This window comes from Lytechinus pictus, chromosome 2 (genome assembly GCF_037042905.1).
Source record: "Lytechinus pictus isolate F3 Inbred chromosome 2, Lp3.0, whole genome shotgun sequence".
Lineage (NCBI taxonomy): Eukaryota > Metazoa > Echinodermata > Echinoidea > Temnopleuroida > Toxopneustidae > Lytechinus > Lytechinus pictus.
In genome coordinates, this window is record NC_087246.1 from 20980906 (window position 1) to 20996482 (window position 15577).

Genomic DNA, 15577 nt, shown 5'->3' on the forward strand with positions numbered 1-15577 from the left:
AATTAAGTTTACAGGAGTACTATGCAATACAAATTTTTGACGTCGGCGATTTAGCCTGTGCGGGCAGTTAAAATTACTCATGGATGCGCCATGACCGTGTGGTCTGATGGGCTTGACGAGACACATGGGGGTCTAGGGTACGAAACCCGGCTGCGGCGCGTATGTCCTTCAGGCATGTGAGGCCTACATGTATATTGCTCTTTCACACATATTTTGGTCCGAAATATGAGAGCCCATATATGACTGATAAACGATTGATAAAAACCACCCAAACCCAAACACACGCATTACGTTTAGAGTGGAAAGACACCGTAGTCCTGCTCGAATTCTCCCATTTTGTTGTATGAAATATGAAAATACTTATCCATGCAGAGGTTTGTGCTGCAAGGAGCAGAAACCCAATGATCGATCTCTGCCTTGGTGAGCGTTAAGGTGCGTAATCTTTAAAGAACACCTGTCAAGAAAGTCAGTTACAAATAAGTACGATATCCATCTCGCCTAATTTCAAATCAATTCTGTCTATCCCTTCATATTTTTCTCATGCCTTTTTAAACCCCTTCTATTTTCGTGGCTATTTATTCACTAATATATAACAGCTTTCGAAGGCAAATAAATGATTTCAAATAATTCCATGTCATGATCATAATAAAGTTGAGTGGTGTTTTACATCCCTATGTTACCGAGGTTGTAGATGCTGGCAAATGGCGTTTATTGATAGAGGGGTGGTGTCACACTGTCTTGACAAAATTTTATTGAATTAACGATGTGAACTTTTTGTTACCTTGAGCTATGTTATTCATGATTAAATTACAAAAAAAAAACACCTTGGATATGAAATTTGAAAAAATTAGGCATTTCATTTGAAGGTTCCTCTTCCGAATTACTATTGTCATTCCTATAAAAAGAACAAAAAAAGATGGAATTAACTGTTTCTTGTTTTTTAGCATTGCATAACATGAGAAGGTTGCGAGAGTGAAACTTGGAACCATTCGTAGACAACGTATAAATCACAAGCCTCACAATTGATTTATGATTTGCTTTCTGCATTAATTGATTTGATTTCTTGTAGACATTGATTGCAAATTGGAAATTTTGTAATCGATTGTAAATGAGTTTTGTGCAACGCTGCCCGTTTGGACAAATTTTAAACTGCTTCTCTGAACGTTTCTTTTGATCAACTGTTCTTGTGGGTTCGATTCCCCTTTAATAAATATGGCGTCCCTGATCGGATACCTGAGACGAAGTCATGACCCTTGTCGCCTGAAATAATGACTTCCGGCTTGGAGGAGGCATCATGGGACGGTATGAAGGCCAAGCCTACCTGTCACATCGTAACAGGTGTGTCGAGAGTCAATGGCATTACAAGGGTGTCAAGATCATGTCCGCGGAGAGGGGGTTGCTACCGTTCTTACAAATAAATGCTGGAGGGAAGATCGACAGCTGATTGTTTTAATATCCAATACATAAACTTCCGTTCATAGTAGTCAATTTATGTCACACAGGTATATGCCTTGAATGGAATCGGGACTTAGGATTATTTCAATTCAGCTTTTCAATTTTCAGTTCATGAAGTGCTGAATTCAAAACAGTTGTTCTAGTAACACATTACGTGGGCGGCTTGTTCCTATCAGTGTATCACTGAACCTGGTAGCATTAACATTTAAATTGTATTCTATTTTGGGAGGTAAATTTTAGCCATTAGAATGATAAAAATATAACTACTACTTTTAAAACAATATGTAGCAGGTATATGTAACAGATAATCGACATATTAGAACACACCCCCAACGCACCCACGCACACACCTTACACATAAGCAACGATTACAAATTACCTCATGTAAATCTCATGCCTTGGATAAAATACAATTTTTTTAACAACAATGGAAACCTTTGAAAGGTCTAAGGATAAATGGCATTATACATACACTTTCAGCATTGACGTAACCAACCTATAAGTTGGTTCAATATCAAGCAGCCAACTGTTGGCTGAAATAAAATTTCATGCAAAAGAAATTGGGTTAAAAAAATCAGTTGGTAGGTTGACAGCTCAGCAACTTTTGGGCTGATTAAAAAAATTGTTAAAGTGTAAAAATGTTCTTTTCATCATCATCATCGCCAGCGTCTTCTCAATCTAACGATTGTGTTGTGTAGGTGTTGTATTTTGAATGCTGAATCCTAAAAACATGGGCTATGACCTTGTAGGATGAACTTTGCAATCTCGAGACGAGTCTGTCTCTCTCTCTCTCCCCCTTCCTCCTCACTCTGATGCTGCATAGGATGCAAGGTGTCTAATGATGATTGAGATGCTTCCATATTACACGTGTTCATTTGAGGACATGTCTGGATCAAATTCGGAAACAAGGATCAATATCACTTTCTCTACTCCCCACCCCCTCTCTCCTTCCAATATTCCCTGAATTCAAGCCAGTCGTCCAGTGATCAAAGACATCATCATTTAGGCCTGAACGTTGTGGAAACTTTCGCTAATACAAAACAATAACAGGTGTTTTAAAATATGGGTTGTATTTGAAATAGAACATTCGGATGCAATTTAGTAATGTGCTGTGCACCGGCTGTGCAACTTTTTGAAAAAAATAAATTACAAAGGTGTATTTAGAAACTGAAAGTGGTAACTGCAAACACCTTCACATCTGAAATTCAATCTCATGGGTCACTTGCATACGATTTCCCTTTCCTAATCCTATAGACCCGCTTTTGTTACGAGATAATACACACATACTATGTTCAAATTAAAATGTACATTATTATTTTCTGTCTTTTGTTTTGCAGGACTGGAAATTGGTGTGAATTCAAGAGGTCAAAACAAGTCACATGTAATGTTCGTAATGGAACAGAAATGTATATACAACGTGCTGTTTCTCCTTGGTGTAATTATCAGCTGCGTACTATGTATGGTCAGTTACAGCATAAAGATTGTTCCAAGTCATCTTATCGGTAAGTACTCTTTTTCTTTTTTTCTTAACAAATAAATATTGTTTTATTGAAATAATTCATCGGAAAACTTACGAAGCTATAAACATAGGTCAGTTATCGTTATTACGAAAATCGCATTTTATGTAAAACAGAACATGAACTTATTTTTTAAAAGTCATTGTAATGTTCCTCCATTTTGACCATAATGCTGTATTTGTACAATACTCCGCTTCTTTCATTTCGGCTGCTTTGAGATTTGCTGTGAATATTTTGGTTTTTATTTAAGTCCTGTCTATATACATCCTTGTGATTCCCCAGTACTTTGTATTATTCGGGAGCCCTGCAACTAAACCATAGTTGTCATCATTACGACGATTATAGTGGAGATTGAGATAGTTGAATCGATAGACAGCAAGAAAATAGATGAAGAAGGAGAGAAAATGAACATAACCCACCAAATCAAAACAGAGTACACACTTAAAAATAGGTAGTCAAAAATGACCCTATAACAGTCATTTTTGACCCCATTCTCAGGGTCAACTATACACCGAACCCATTGGGGTCATTTATGACCCACTAGATGTAGTCAAATGATTTTGACTACAATGGTAGTCAACAAATGACCCAAATGAAGTAAAAAATTACTACAAAAAGGTCAAAATTTGACTACATTTAAATGAAAAGGGGTCAAATGCAATAGACAGTAGGGTCATTTCATTCCTCCATCCTTTCACTTCAATGTAGTCAATTTCAACTTCAATGTAGTCAGATTTTGACTTCAGTGGTTAGTTGTATCCGACTACTTGTAAGCTAACACATTAATTAGACACAAAAACTAAAAGATTATTGTGCATAAACAAATAATTTATTTATAAAGAACATATTAGATGCTTCCAAAACACTAAATAGCAATACAAGAGTGGTAACATTTAAAATTTGATCCTAAAAAGTACACTGTCAAATTGAAAAGCACTGAAGCATTTTCTAACATTATTAAGACATTACAGATTTTATAATTTGCTTTTCAAATAATTGACCTTGATTGATCAATGATGTGGTAGTAGGCCAAATATCTGATCTGTATGCTTTTTTCTTGAATAAATTCATCTGGTTTGACTGCATTGACATCATAAATAGAGAAGATTCATCTTGACAAAACCAATTATCAATTACTGACCTGACAGTTATGATCCAATTCTCATCGGAACGCCCTCTAGAGAAGATGGCTTTCGACCAGGATGGCCGAAACTGTCAGGTCAGTAATTGATATTGGTTTTGTCAAGATGAATCTTCTCTATTGAAGATCTGTATGCCATCTACAAAGTGTCTACATCAGATTCACATGGAATGATGGCATTTACACACGCATATGATACACCACATCTGACACCTAGATGTTATTACATGAATTGTCCCCAAGAAAAGCTGCATATCATCTGCATTCCTGTTTACCCAATTTTTTTACACTGATGTACATTAATACTGAATAAGTTACAGGATAACATGGAAGTCAATTTGCTTAATTAATTTAAAACAAATTCAATTTCAGTTCATATCGAAAAAGTACGAATTAAAACATGAATTTCTTCACTTGTGTTCGCCACCAATCAAGCTGTATTGCTGATCGATCCATAAACACTATGTATCGGGCTCATTTCAATGGGTTTTACACATGTACCATTTTAAAGTCATATTAATGTATTTACATTGGGTTTTTGAACAGGAAGGACCTTTTGGAAAATTCCCTCTATAAAATTCTATTTGTAACTATTTCAAAGAAATACTTCTACACATTCTATGTAACTCTATTGCAACTCGGGAGCAGTAGCTGCAAGTCCAACATCTGAAAAATGCTTTGTCAGCAAACAGCAATGTACCAAGGGTCACACCAATTCTTAAACTGAAACTTGCTATAATTTACAATTCTATCAGTTACATCATTTTTTTTTATCAGTTAATAGTTGTCATTCTATCAGTTAAATTCAAAGTTGAAATTAATCAAATTCTAATAATGTATCAGTTAAATTCAAACTTGCTATTTGCAGTAATATCAGTTAAATTTAAACTTGCCGTGTATTATAATTCCATCAGTAAAAGTAAAACTTGCTATTTGTAACACTTCAATTGTAAAAAGGCAATACAACTCAATTACCACACATTACATCACTTATTCATAGATTCTAGTCATTTCACTGGCGCAATCACACCTTGTGATCACATGGTATTTTACCCCTTGTTTGGGGTGTTTTTTGTCAATTAAAATCCTTGTTTGGGGTAAATTTGACCACTTTTGGTGAATCCTAGCTTGGGGTCATTTTTGAAAGTATACACATGAGTGGCCACCCTCTCCTCTCACAATCACACCAAGGTTAGTACAATGATCCCAAGCTAAACATTGATAAGTATGCAGTTCAGCATATTATTTTCATTTTCATTAAATTCTAGTTTGAAGGGCCTATGTAGTTCAGTACATCCAGTGGTATAAATAACATCAACTCGCGGAACTCAAAATACGAATCACAATTTGGATATGCGCCTTGGTTATGGCATAGTATAATAAATGGCATAGTATAATGAATGAGGGCTAAGGTCTTTGAATTCTGCTACCAGAATATTAATGTCAAGAAAACAATATCACACAGTGGTAATTATGTCAAAACTTGCTTAATGTGTCTGCTATATATTAACTTATGTACATTAAATGTTATCTGTGCAAACATTTTGGCTTAAACCTAGTCTATAAATTTAACTGATCGAAAAACCATAATTTGCCACAAAAATGACAAGTTTGAGCTTTTTGTCACAAACCCATCTTCTAAAGCCACTAGCATTAATTTGCAGAGATACAATTTAAAACGCAGAGGTATTTAGCAGACAAAATGAAAATGTTGGCAAACTTGCCACTTTGCAATTTTGTTTGTTTTGTTGCTTGCAATATTTAAAATCAAAATGTGGTATTGGAATTTGGATACCCTTTGTACCCCCCTTTATACGAATGACTAAAATAGATTTGAAAAGGATAGGCAGTGAAATTGATACGCATTTATCTGATGTCACAAAGGAACCCTAAAGGCGCATGCGTACACACGCAAGCAATTGAAGATGCTGCTTAAGTACGCACGTGGAGCTGCTGCCTTGAGGAATTGACGTATCTCGATACCTGAACTTGTAAAATCCATTTTAGTATTGAATTTCATACATGGCATACAGACATATCCAAATTAGGAGACATATCAGAATTTTGAGTTCTGCTGAACTGACATTGACCATTAAATGGTTGAAAATTAAGTATGAAGGACATATGTCCTTAATGACCTCACACAGGAGGAGGTGTTCCTGTCTTTGGCATTAACTGGTACAGAACTTTTTGAATAAACTCCCATGTAGTATAGCACGCAGATGGATACTCCAGGTCAAGTACATAAAACAACTTGAAACACACATCAACAGCCTTCAGAAGGCTGTCTTGCTTAAGGGCACGGCCCTCAACCACAGCAAAATATTGTGCTGGCGCTTTCTGTGGGCCAAGGGCCAGGACAAATGGTTGCCGCCTCTTTGACATGAGTCCATCCAAGTATTGAGGGAGGTTTGTCCCTATCTGTAAAAAGAGAAAATAAATCTACTGATTAATTTACATTTAAAAAATAAATCTAGATATTTTCTGTCTGCGTACTTAATTCTTACTGGTAAGTGGGTTGTAGATAGATATAGCTTTAGCATGGTCCTGATGTACATTGTGTGCACACACTTTGCTGGTCGAGGAACAATATTTGACTATACTGCCTGGCGTTTGACATCATGGGTCAGTCTGTCAAATCTATATAGTGAGGGTAACTACTGTAACTTGACCATGATCATGATAGAAGTTGTCATATAAACTTAACCTTTCTTTATATCACAGTTCTAAAGATCTATCACAGATCTAGGTGTAGAGTGAGAGTCGAGTTCTATTAGGGACCTGTCAGCTGAACTTCAATTAGCAAACATGGAAAGTTTGGGCTGCATGTGGGATGTGCTACAAATGTTGTAGTGCGACAAGCATGCAAATTCTGCAGTTAATCGAACCATAATCAAAATGATACAGAGATGCCAGTGACTTTGGTCACATTTTCCTGAAACGCTAATAAAATTTCTTGAAAATATGAATTTTTAATCTTGTTTTGTACTGGAGATGCTGAAATTTTTTTCCTGAAGTCTGGCATCTCCGATGATAACAATTAAGTAAAACAGATCTATGCAATACAAACTGTGTGAGCATCACATCAGCCAAACTGTTGTTGTCTTGATGAACGTGTCCCATTCTTTACACATCACTTTCAACCAAATGGAGTACTTGAGGCATTTCTTTCATTTTATGTGCAAGAAGATATACAAAAACATCCTCCAATTGGATATATCCCATCTGCATCCCACCTCTATACCCAAACATTTCATTTAGTAGGCACTAAAATTTACTCCATACTTACCGGCTGAAAATCAATGAAGGACTCCATTGCTTCTTTCACCGTAGCCCTGGATTTCTTTGCGTTTGACAGTTTTCCTGTAGGCAGTATCAAGGGCAGTGCTGTCAGACCTGCATCCTGTGCACTTTGATGATCTATATCTGAAAGGAAAACAAACTTCAATTAAAATAGAGCAATTCCATGGTAAATATTTTAACACTGAATCGCATCTTTTTTACAACAGTATACAAAATTATTGAAAAGCAAAATATTACAGAAAATACCCCGGGTGGGGGTGGTGGGGGCACTCAATATTGAAGTTCGCACCATGTGCGATCAAAAAGACCCCCTTTTTTGGACTGCTGTCACCCAAAGACCCCCGTTTTTTCCATTTGATGACCCAATTTTTTTCTGTCACCCAAAGACCCATGAATTTTGCACTCTCTGACCCAAAAATTGCCCAAATTTTTGATTTTCAGAAAAATGCCATTTAATCACACTAAAAAAGAGCCCATTTTTTAGCTTGGTGTCACCGAAAAACCCAGATTTTAGACTGTCACTGAAAGACACCCTATTTTTTTACTTGTCACCCAAAGACCCCCTATTTTTCATTTGAACGCATCACCGAAAGACCCCTATGTTCGAGATGTGTGATCTTACTCGTACATCACTTTCATATTGAGTGCCCCTCCCCCGGGGAAAATATGTACCGGCTTGCACTTGTGGACTTTGCTTTTCTCCATACTGCAGTAGTTTTTTTGCCAGTTCTTGAGTCCATTTCATGATTAATCTGTCAGACACATCCCCATGAACTGCTCTGAAATCACCATCTATCTGTGATGCAAATTAAAATGCATAAAGAAGGATTGTAAAACCTTGATTCAGTATGGTAATTTTGGGGTGGGCACATGTGTAATGTCTAATTGCAAAATGAATATCCAGCAACCAAGGAGCTAGGCCTTGATTATGTTAATGACACCTGGCAAAAGATACATGTAGGGAAGTATATTATTATCAGTAGTACCAAATAAAAACAGGCAGAATTTGGTAGACTGTTATTACTGGTCCTGGCAGGCAAAAAAGATCAATGAGGAATTTTATTTGGGTTTTTGAGAAGCACACCTCAAGAATTAATGCTTTACTGTACTTTTGACATAAACCAAGAAAACAAAAGTTACCCCATACCATGTTAGGGACATCAAAGTGTCGAGGCCATTGCAACTCGATGTCATGCACGGTAGATTTCTTCTCTGAGTGAATTTCTTCTTGTCTTTTCAGTGCAGTCTTCTTCATGAATTCCACCACTTTAGGGATAGGGCTATTATTACGTTGAAGCCATTGCTTCATTTCTTCCAAGTTCTCCGGCTCCATATCTTTTTCTGAAAAAGACAAGGTGATAAAAAACAAAATCAATAGTAGGCTACCTACAGCAAACCCTAAACTACCTTTTACAAAAAGTTAAAGTCCTTCTCAAGCCTTTCGGCCCATAGAGCGGCGCCTATCTCCATTTCAATAAACCTAGGCCACATGTCTACTGGAAAGTAGAGAAACTACAGCAGGGGGTTAGTCCACTGGTAGCCATGTGTTTAACTTCCCTACTCCATTCTTCTAATGTCGAGTGCCTGACAAGAAAGCAGTAGGTACCATTTTTAAAGCCTTTGGTATGGCCCGGCTGGGGTTCAAACCCACAGCCCCCCGATCATGAGGCGGACGCTCTAACCACTAGGCCACCATGCCGGTGACACCTGTTTAAGGCTCTAAAATTTGACGGCAATCAATCCTAAGATCTAGTGCACTGATGTAAGTCCCGGGGGGGGGGGGGGGGGGTCTGTCCTCATTGAAAGGGGGGGTATCATGCTTGACCAAGAATTCACGTAAAAAGGGTGTTTTTTACAATCATGCACGTTACGTGCGTAACTTAAATAGGGTCTCAAAATCACAAAAAAATCAAGAAAAAGGGTCACTTTTTTTAAACCGATGAGTTACGCATTCAGTGTCTTTAAAAAAAATTCACCTTACCTGTGTACTTAGGGCTAATTGCATGTTCATTTAACACTACAGTTTATCACAATGATGGAATATACCCAAATCCCAGCCAAAAACACTTTGCACATGCCCGCAAACACTTGAATTAGCCCGACCTCATGCACGGAAAGCAAAACATATATCACTATTTGCTTGGTTTGAAAATAGTTATTACTTGCTTTGGGGATTACTTACTTAGGGTAGCAAATTACCGATAATCATACTTATTTAGGGTGTATACTTTTGCATTTGTAAATACTTGTTTAGGATGCTTTTGGCAAGTCCTTGGTCATGCATGATACCCCCCTTTCAATGAGGACAGACCCCCCCCTGGGATGTAAGTTCCTGACCAGATGCACTGCAGGAATCAGACTAAGCTTCCTGTAAAAATTCATCTAAACTAGTTATAGGTTTCTTGTAAGAGGTTGGAACATGCCTTTGATGCAAGTTGATTAAGTGTTACAAGCAACAACAAAAAAAAAAAACATGCAGATGATTTTAAAGTGCGCTCTACAAATTTAAAGCGTAAACTCACAGCCTCAACACACTTTGAGAGAAATGGCATTGATCACTTTCAACCAAAAGACACTCCATTTAGCATCATCCAGGGATGCAGCTGCTATTGGGCACAGAACCCTATTCAGCCTACATCTAGAAGAACAATATTGCAACTGGGACCAGCTCTCGGAGTCCCCGAATATTATACCGGTAGCTGAGACAATAAGCAATTAGTTCCGTGGCCAAGGGAATTTCAATCAAACATACAAATCATGGCTGCGCTGGGACTTGAACACACAACCTTAAGATCTGGAGTACAATGCCCTACCGATTGAGCTAACTTGATCACAAGCAATCTGCTGAGCATCATGAGGTGAAAATTGGTAGACCAAAGACTGGTCCCTGTAGAATGTGGAACATTATAAATCATCTGATAATTCTGAAGATTGTAATCAAGTAAGCCTACCAAACCCAACTTGAACTTGAAGATGAGCCAGTAATAATTAAACATTCAATGTTCACAAAGCATGCAACAAAACTTAAACTAGGCACATTAACATACCTTTAGATTTTAGTTCTTCAATTTTTTCCTTGGTTGATGGTTCTTTCTGGTTCTCCTCACTTGAACTTGAAGGTTCCAAAGATGTCCACCCTTGCTTTGGCATTCTCTTTCTCACATTTTTCAACCTTTCTTCGATGAAGCCCTTTGCATGTTCACCCTCTACTGCTGGTGTATACCATGCTTCCTATGTGCGAAATTTATACAAAGAAATACATGTAACAGCAATGAGTGAATATACAGCACCTACTTTACAGTACAACCTAAAAAAGTGTAACATTTAAGTGTAAAAGTTTTGTTCAATTCAGTATTTAAACACTTATGATGGTGCAAAATAGTTGACAACGCATATTGTTGTTATCGAACAACAGAAAGAATATGGCACGAGAGAAACCGAAATGCCACCAATAAGCGTTAGATGAGTCCCGTATTTTCTCTTCTGTTCAAAGTTATTGTTCATGGGGAAAGCCATATGGTACAATGGGACAAAAACAACTTGTTGATAACAACACAATTTTCTGCTTCAAATGATGTTCTTTTAACGTGATTAAACTTATACTTACATAACCAGGTCCTTCAACATCTTTCAGTGCTGGAAATTGTTGAATCATGGATATTGCCATGCCCACCTTCTGTTCAGCAGATGGTCTATTATTATAAAGATCCAAGAAGAAAGGAAAAAAATAATGATCTACTACAGATACCTATAAGATAATATATAAGAACAAATTTGTCTTTTATTAGTAAATAGATTTTGCACTCATTCATCTTCCAGATGCTCCCTGCTGCCTTTAAACTATGCTGCATACTTTTTAGCAGCACAGCAAGGGCAATCATCTTCCAGTGATGTCACTGCACCATGACCCTCATGCATCTGAACAAGTTTGGAGATGAATATTGATTGTAACTGTCTTTTCATTTTCTATTGAAAAGTTATCTTCAGAAACCTGAAACAGTCAAAGTTTTGTAACAAAGCAAATATTTCAGTTAATTTTTATAATGAAACTTCCCCCCCCCCCATTTTAAGAGTTGTTGAATCATATCAGGGATATGAAAATCATCAATTTATCTTTTCTCCTTCTACCTGAAGGTTGAGAACTTATATCCATCCCTCATATATCCCCAGACAGGGCATGCATAAGCTGGCAGCAAACCTGCATTTCACCACTTTTGTGAAAAATAGCTTTTGACTGGTCTAAGCTCCAACCCTGGTCTATTGATTTTGTTAGTTGTTTGGAAATTTTTGAGTATTTTCTTACTTGTTTCCATATTTCTCCATGAGGTGGAATACAACTATTCTCACCATTCTTCGTCTGTTAGAGGCACTCTGTGGTCCACCTTCTTCAAGTTCACCGAGAATGGACTGGCCACCAGCAGCCTTTTCCAGAATAGCACTTATGTCCTAGAATTTGGTAAAGAAAAAAACAAATATTTGAACGGTTATTTTTATTATACCAGTATTTTTTTTTCAGTTAGGCCAGAAAAAAATTATTTGTTACTCGTTAAAGTACATGGGAATTATAATTTACTTCTTGTCAGAACTGTTTAAATTTATACCATGTGAGGCATTTTCTTGAGATTTGACAAAAATACTTTTTGTTATCAAAAGTTTTCTGATTTTGTAGGCCTATTATTCAGCATGACTCCTATTTTGCTCAAAATATTGGGTTTTTATTATTGATTAGTATTTTTTTTTATTGAAAGGCAGTCCTCTCGAAAATTTAAATGAACGTCCAATTTTGCAATTCTAAACATCCAATTCTAAAAATTTCAGGGTCCCAAATCCAATATTTGTCTATTTGTCAAAACTCTATTCATTTTCAAAATGCAATTTTTTGCGTTAATTTTCAACTGTCCAAAAATCTGACCGAACGTCCAATTTTGCGATGTAAGCTGTGCTTACGATTTAAAATGATGCTTGCGCGTCTTTTCTAACATTGGCGTACAAAATTGTACATGCCGGCTTAACATAAAAAAAAAATTTCAGGGTCCAAAATCCAATATTTGTCTTCATATCAGACACAAAACTCTATTCATGTTCAAAATGCAATTTTTTGCGTTAATTTTCAACTGTCCAAAAATTCAACTGAACATCCAATTTTGCGATGTAAGCTGTGCTTACGATTTAACTCATTCGCGACAGAGGGCCTGTCAGAGAGGATTTCAATGACCACTCGTCCCATTGGCAACTTGAGAGTCTAATCTATACTTAGTGTGGAACACAGCACTTACTTATGGGGATATATGATTTCAGAGTAATAAGACATTGGCCCTATGCAACCTGTAGGAGCTTTACATGGGATGAATGATAGACATAAATCTTAAGAAATAACATCTTTATGAAAAAATAAATTCCTGCAGTTATAAGAATACATTTTACTTGTGAGAAAAACAATTGTTAGTACTTCCAAGTCATTTATGATGCACCACATACCTAACTGAAAATGGAATAGTCTAGACATACAGGGTTCAATAAAGTTCAATAAACTTATCATACCATATAGGTTCATCAATTTCGGAATAGGGGTATCAACATAATGGGGAAATATGTCAAACAGAAGATACAGTGGCTAAATATCATTTTCATTGCATTATAATAGATTCTAAAGGCATGATTATTCAGTTTGTTTTCTTCCTAAAACTGATATTGCTAAAATTTAGGCAACTCTTTGATTATCTTTGTAAGTAACTTACTCTACCCTGCTTGAGAATAGACTGGCCTGTCTACCTATTTGCATATGATATGCGCGCAGTGCTTACACACTGGGTTGTGTGTATGCGTAAAGCACACAAGCACATAGACATTGCATGGGACATTGTACTGTGTGTTGTAGGCACAGAGATACGATCTTACGTATACTAGAGAGGGAACTCTTTCCGCGTGTTTTTATTTCCCATAGGTTTTGTACATAGCCAACATGGCTGCCGGCGGACAATTTGAAGGATGATTTTGGAGGGTCAATGTTTTATTCATGAGAATGACGTCAAAATACGCATAATGCACTTGTATGATTGGATTAAACGCTAATGTTTTATTCATGTACTCATGCATTAAACATTTTTTTCCGTCCCACAATTCCCTACGATATCTGTGCGAAGTGTCGTTCTTTTGGACTCTGCGAATTTGAAGTTTCTGAAACGAAATAGCTAGACTAATTATCTGTTTATAGAATTGATGTTCGAAATCATGGTTTCTGAGTGAACTTCATTGGAGCGGAAAATCTTGGAGGGAACATCAATACTATTCTAATGACATTCCATAGGAATAAAAGTAAGTTACGCTCATTTTCATGTTTTGATCTCACTTGCAAATTGTAATGTGTTTGCCGGGGTTCGGGGCTCATCCTGTATTACGCACTATGTAAACCTCAATTTCAATATTTCTTTTGCCTGACTTCCAAATAAGTGTGATCATTGAGTTTCTCAAAAAATACTATATCTAGGGGTCTATATAGTTTGTCGTAGATCTAGACATTCATCGGAATGCTTCATGTGATGTAGGTCCAAAGTAAACCTTTATTTCAGTTTTTTTATTGTGATTAGACAATTATCAGGGGTAGATGTGGACTTGTTTCCGACCTCCTGTTTTTTAGTAACGACAAACGATTTTAGGCCTATTCAAATTTAGGTCAATGTAGGGATATGGTCAGAGCGGGATCCGGCCTTTGATATCGCCGGTGCTAGCCGGCTAGCGAGATTGTCGATGTAGTCATGGGGTATGAAAATAGCGGGGACGGACTAGGCCCAAACTTCAAGCTTGAAAGTTGAAGTTTAGGCCTAGTCCGTCCCCTCTATTTCATGTTCATATGAATAAGTATAATTCTCAGCAGTTTATTTTATTCAGGAACGCTTTACTTCAGAATAATCAGTGTTGAAATACGATTGACTTAGCATTAATGTCTGTTATGTTAAGTGTTACTAAGTCTTAGATTCTGGGCTCCCGCCCGCTGCGAGCTCTCTGGGTTACATGATGCCATGCACTGCAATGGCAATGCCAATGTCAACGTGTTATTTTGTGAAATTACTTAAGCTTAACGAAATACTACAATCATGTAAGTTTACATAGTAAAGACACAAATATGTTTGACACTCAAGACAAATTTCTTACCTTCAAACACAGCAACTAAACCACCTAATCCCCACTTATTTAGGAGCCTCTCCATCATCAGCACCAACTAAGCGGTCGCATGCAGACTGCAGTAAAAGTATTCGCAACTTGAGATCGATCGAGACTAGACGTAGCTAGACGTAGACGCGGCGGGAAATTCGAAATCATACTCACCATACATTGAGTGATTCGACCTGAAGTAAAATAGTTCTTTGATAAAAATAATATATATCACAACGCAAATGAAGTGAAATACATGGAAAGTTTTAAAATGTTGTTTCTTTCACACTGATTAAATTTGTTTGCTATTACAACATTACAAGTATTAGCAAAATAACTATTGATTATTGAACACTGCACACAGTAATATATCCCTCCGCCGTTCAACTTGCATTGCAGTCATTTTGATGATGACTCTTTAGGCAAGTTATTTTTCCACTTCATACACCTAGTCATTTTTAACTTCCGGCGCAGTCAAAAAGCCAAAAGGCAAAGTAAACAGTGAAAGGTTGACCCCATATGCAGTCAAATTTGACTACATCCAGGGTTATTTTGAAATGACCACCCAAACTAGTCAAATTTTGACTACCTATTTTTAAGTGTGTATGGTTCGGAGAAACAGGGATTTGAAATTTGAAGAATCGAATGTGATTGCCTATACTTCTAACATTACCACCTATGTCAATTTGAACAAAGATTTAACCCAAAATGAATCTCGGGGAAAAGTTAAAAAAGTTGACGCTATTTATTCGAGGGATGAACTGACCTACTTAATTGCAATGTTTTGCAATAACATTGGAAACTACTTCTAAAGAACGATAAAAGTTGAAACTCCTACAGTGACGGTTCTTCAGAATAATTCTCGGAATGGGTATTATTTTTCTTTTGCTTTATGCGCCTCTTAAAACTGTAAAAAAAATCCATCTGAACCTATGAAGAAACTACTTGAGATAGTACTTCAGAACTTAAATCAGTTTCTCTATAGAAAACAAGCTTAAAGAGGACTGAA

General features: G+C 36.8%; 1 protein-coding gene across 2 annotated transcripts; it reads right to left on the reverse strand.

Moving 5' to 3' along the window:
• Nucleotides 1-3779: 3779 nt before the first annotated feature.
• On the reverse strand, nt 3780-14740 carry LOC135157438 (uncharacterized). Of its 2 annotated transcripts, none has more exons than XM_064112708.1 (8): nt 14569-14678; nt 11764-11862; nt 11024-11108; nt 10464-10647; nt 8564-8757; nt 8089-8212; nt 7403-7539; nt 3780-6534 (listed from the first exon to the last, which is right to left on the reverse strand). In XM_064112708.1, exons 3-8 carry the CDS (start codon nt 11081-11083, stop codon nt 6253-6255), a joined length of 981 nt encoding a protein of 326 aa, XP_063968778.1. In that variant the 5' UTR covers nt 11084-11108; nt 11764-11862; nt 14569-14678; the 3' UTR covers nt 3780-6252. The 2 variants fall into 2 exon arrangements, with proteins under 2 accessions (XP_063968778.1, XP_063968771.1); XM_064112701.1 differs by having other exon boundaries at nt 4456-6534; nt 11720-11862; nt 14569-14740.
• Between the last annotated feature and the right edge of the window lie 837 nt (nt 14741-15577).

What these genes read in the sequence shown, in the direction of transcription:
- LOC135157438 (XM_064112701.1), bottom strand. Translation starts at nt 11,766, where the DNA reads ATGGTGAGAATAGTTGTATTCCACCTCATGGAGAAATATGGAAACAA. An exon ending in ATGTTGAAGGACCTGGTTAT is followed by an intron (nt 10,648 to 11,023) that starts GTAAGTATAAGT and finishes TTTCGCACATAG; the next exon opens with GAAGCATGGTATACACCAGC. An exon ending in AAGTCCACAAGTGCAAGCCG is followed by an intron (nt 7,540 to 8,088) that starts GTACATATTTTC and finishes TTTTCCTTTCAG; the next exon opens with ATATAGATCATCAAAGTGCA.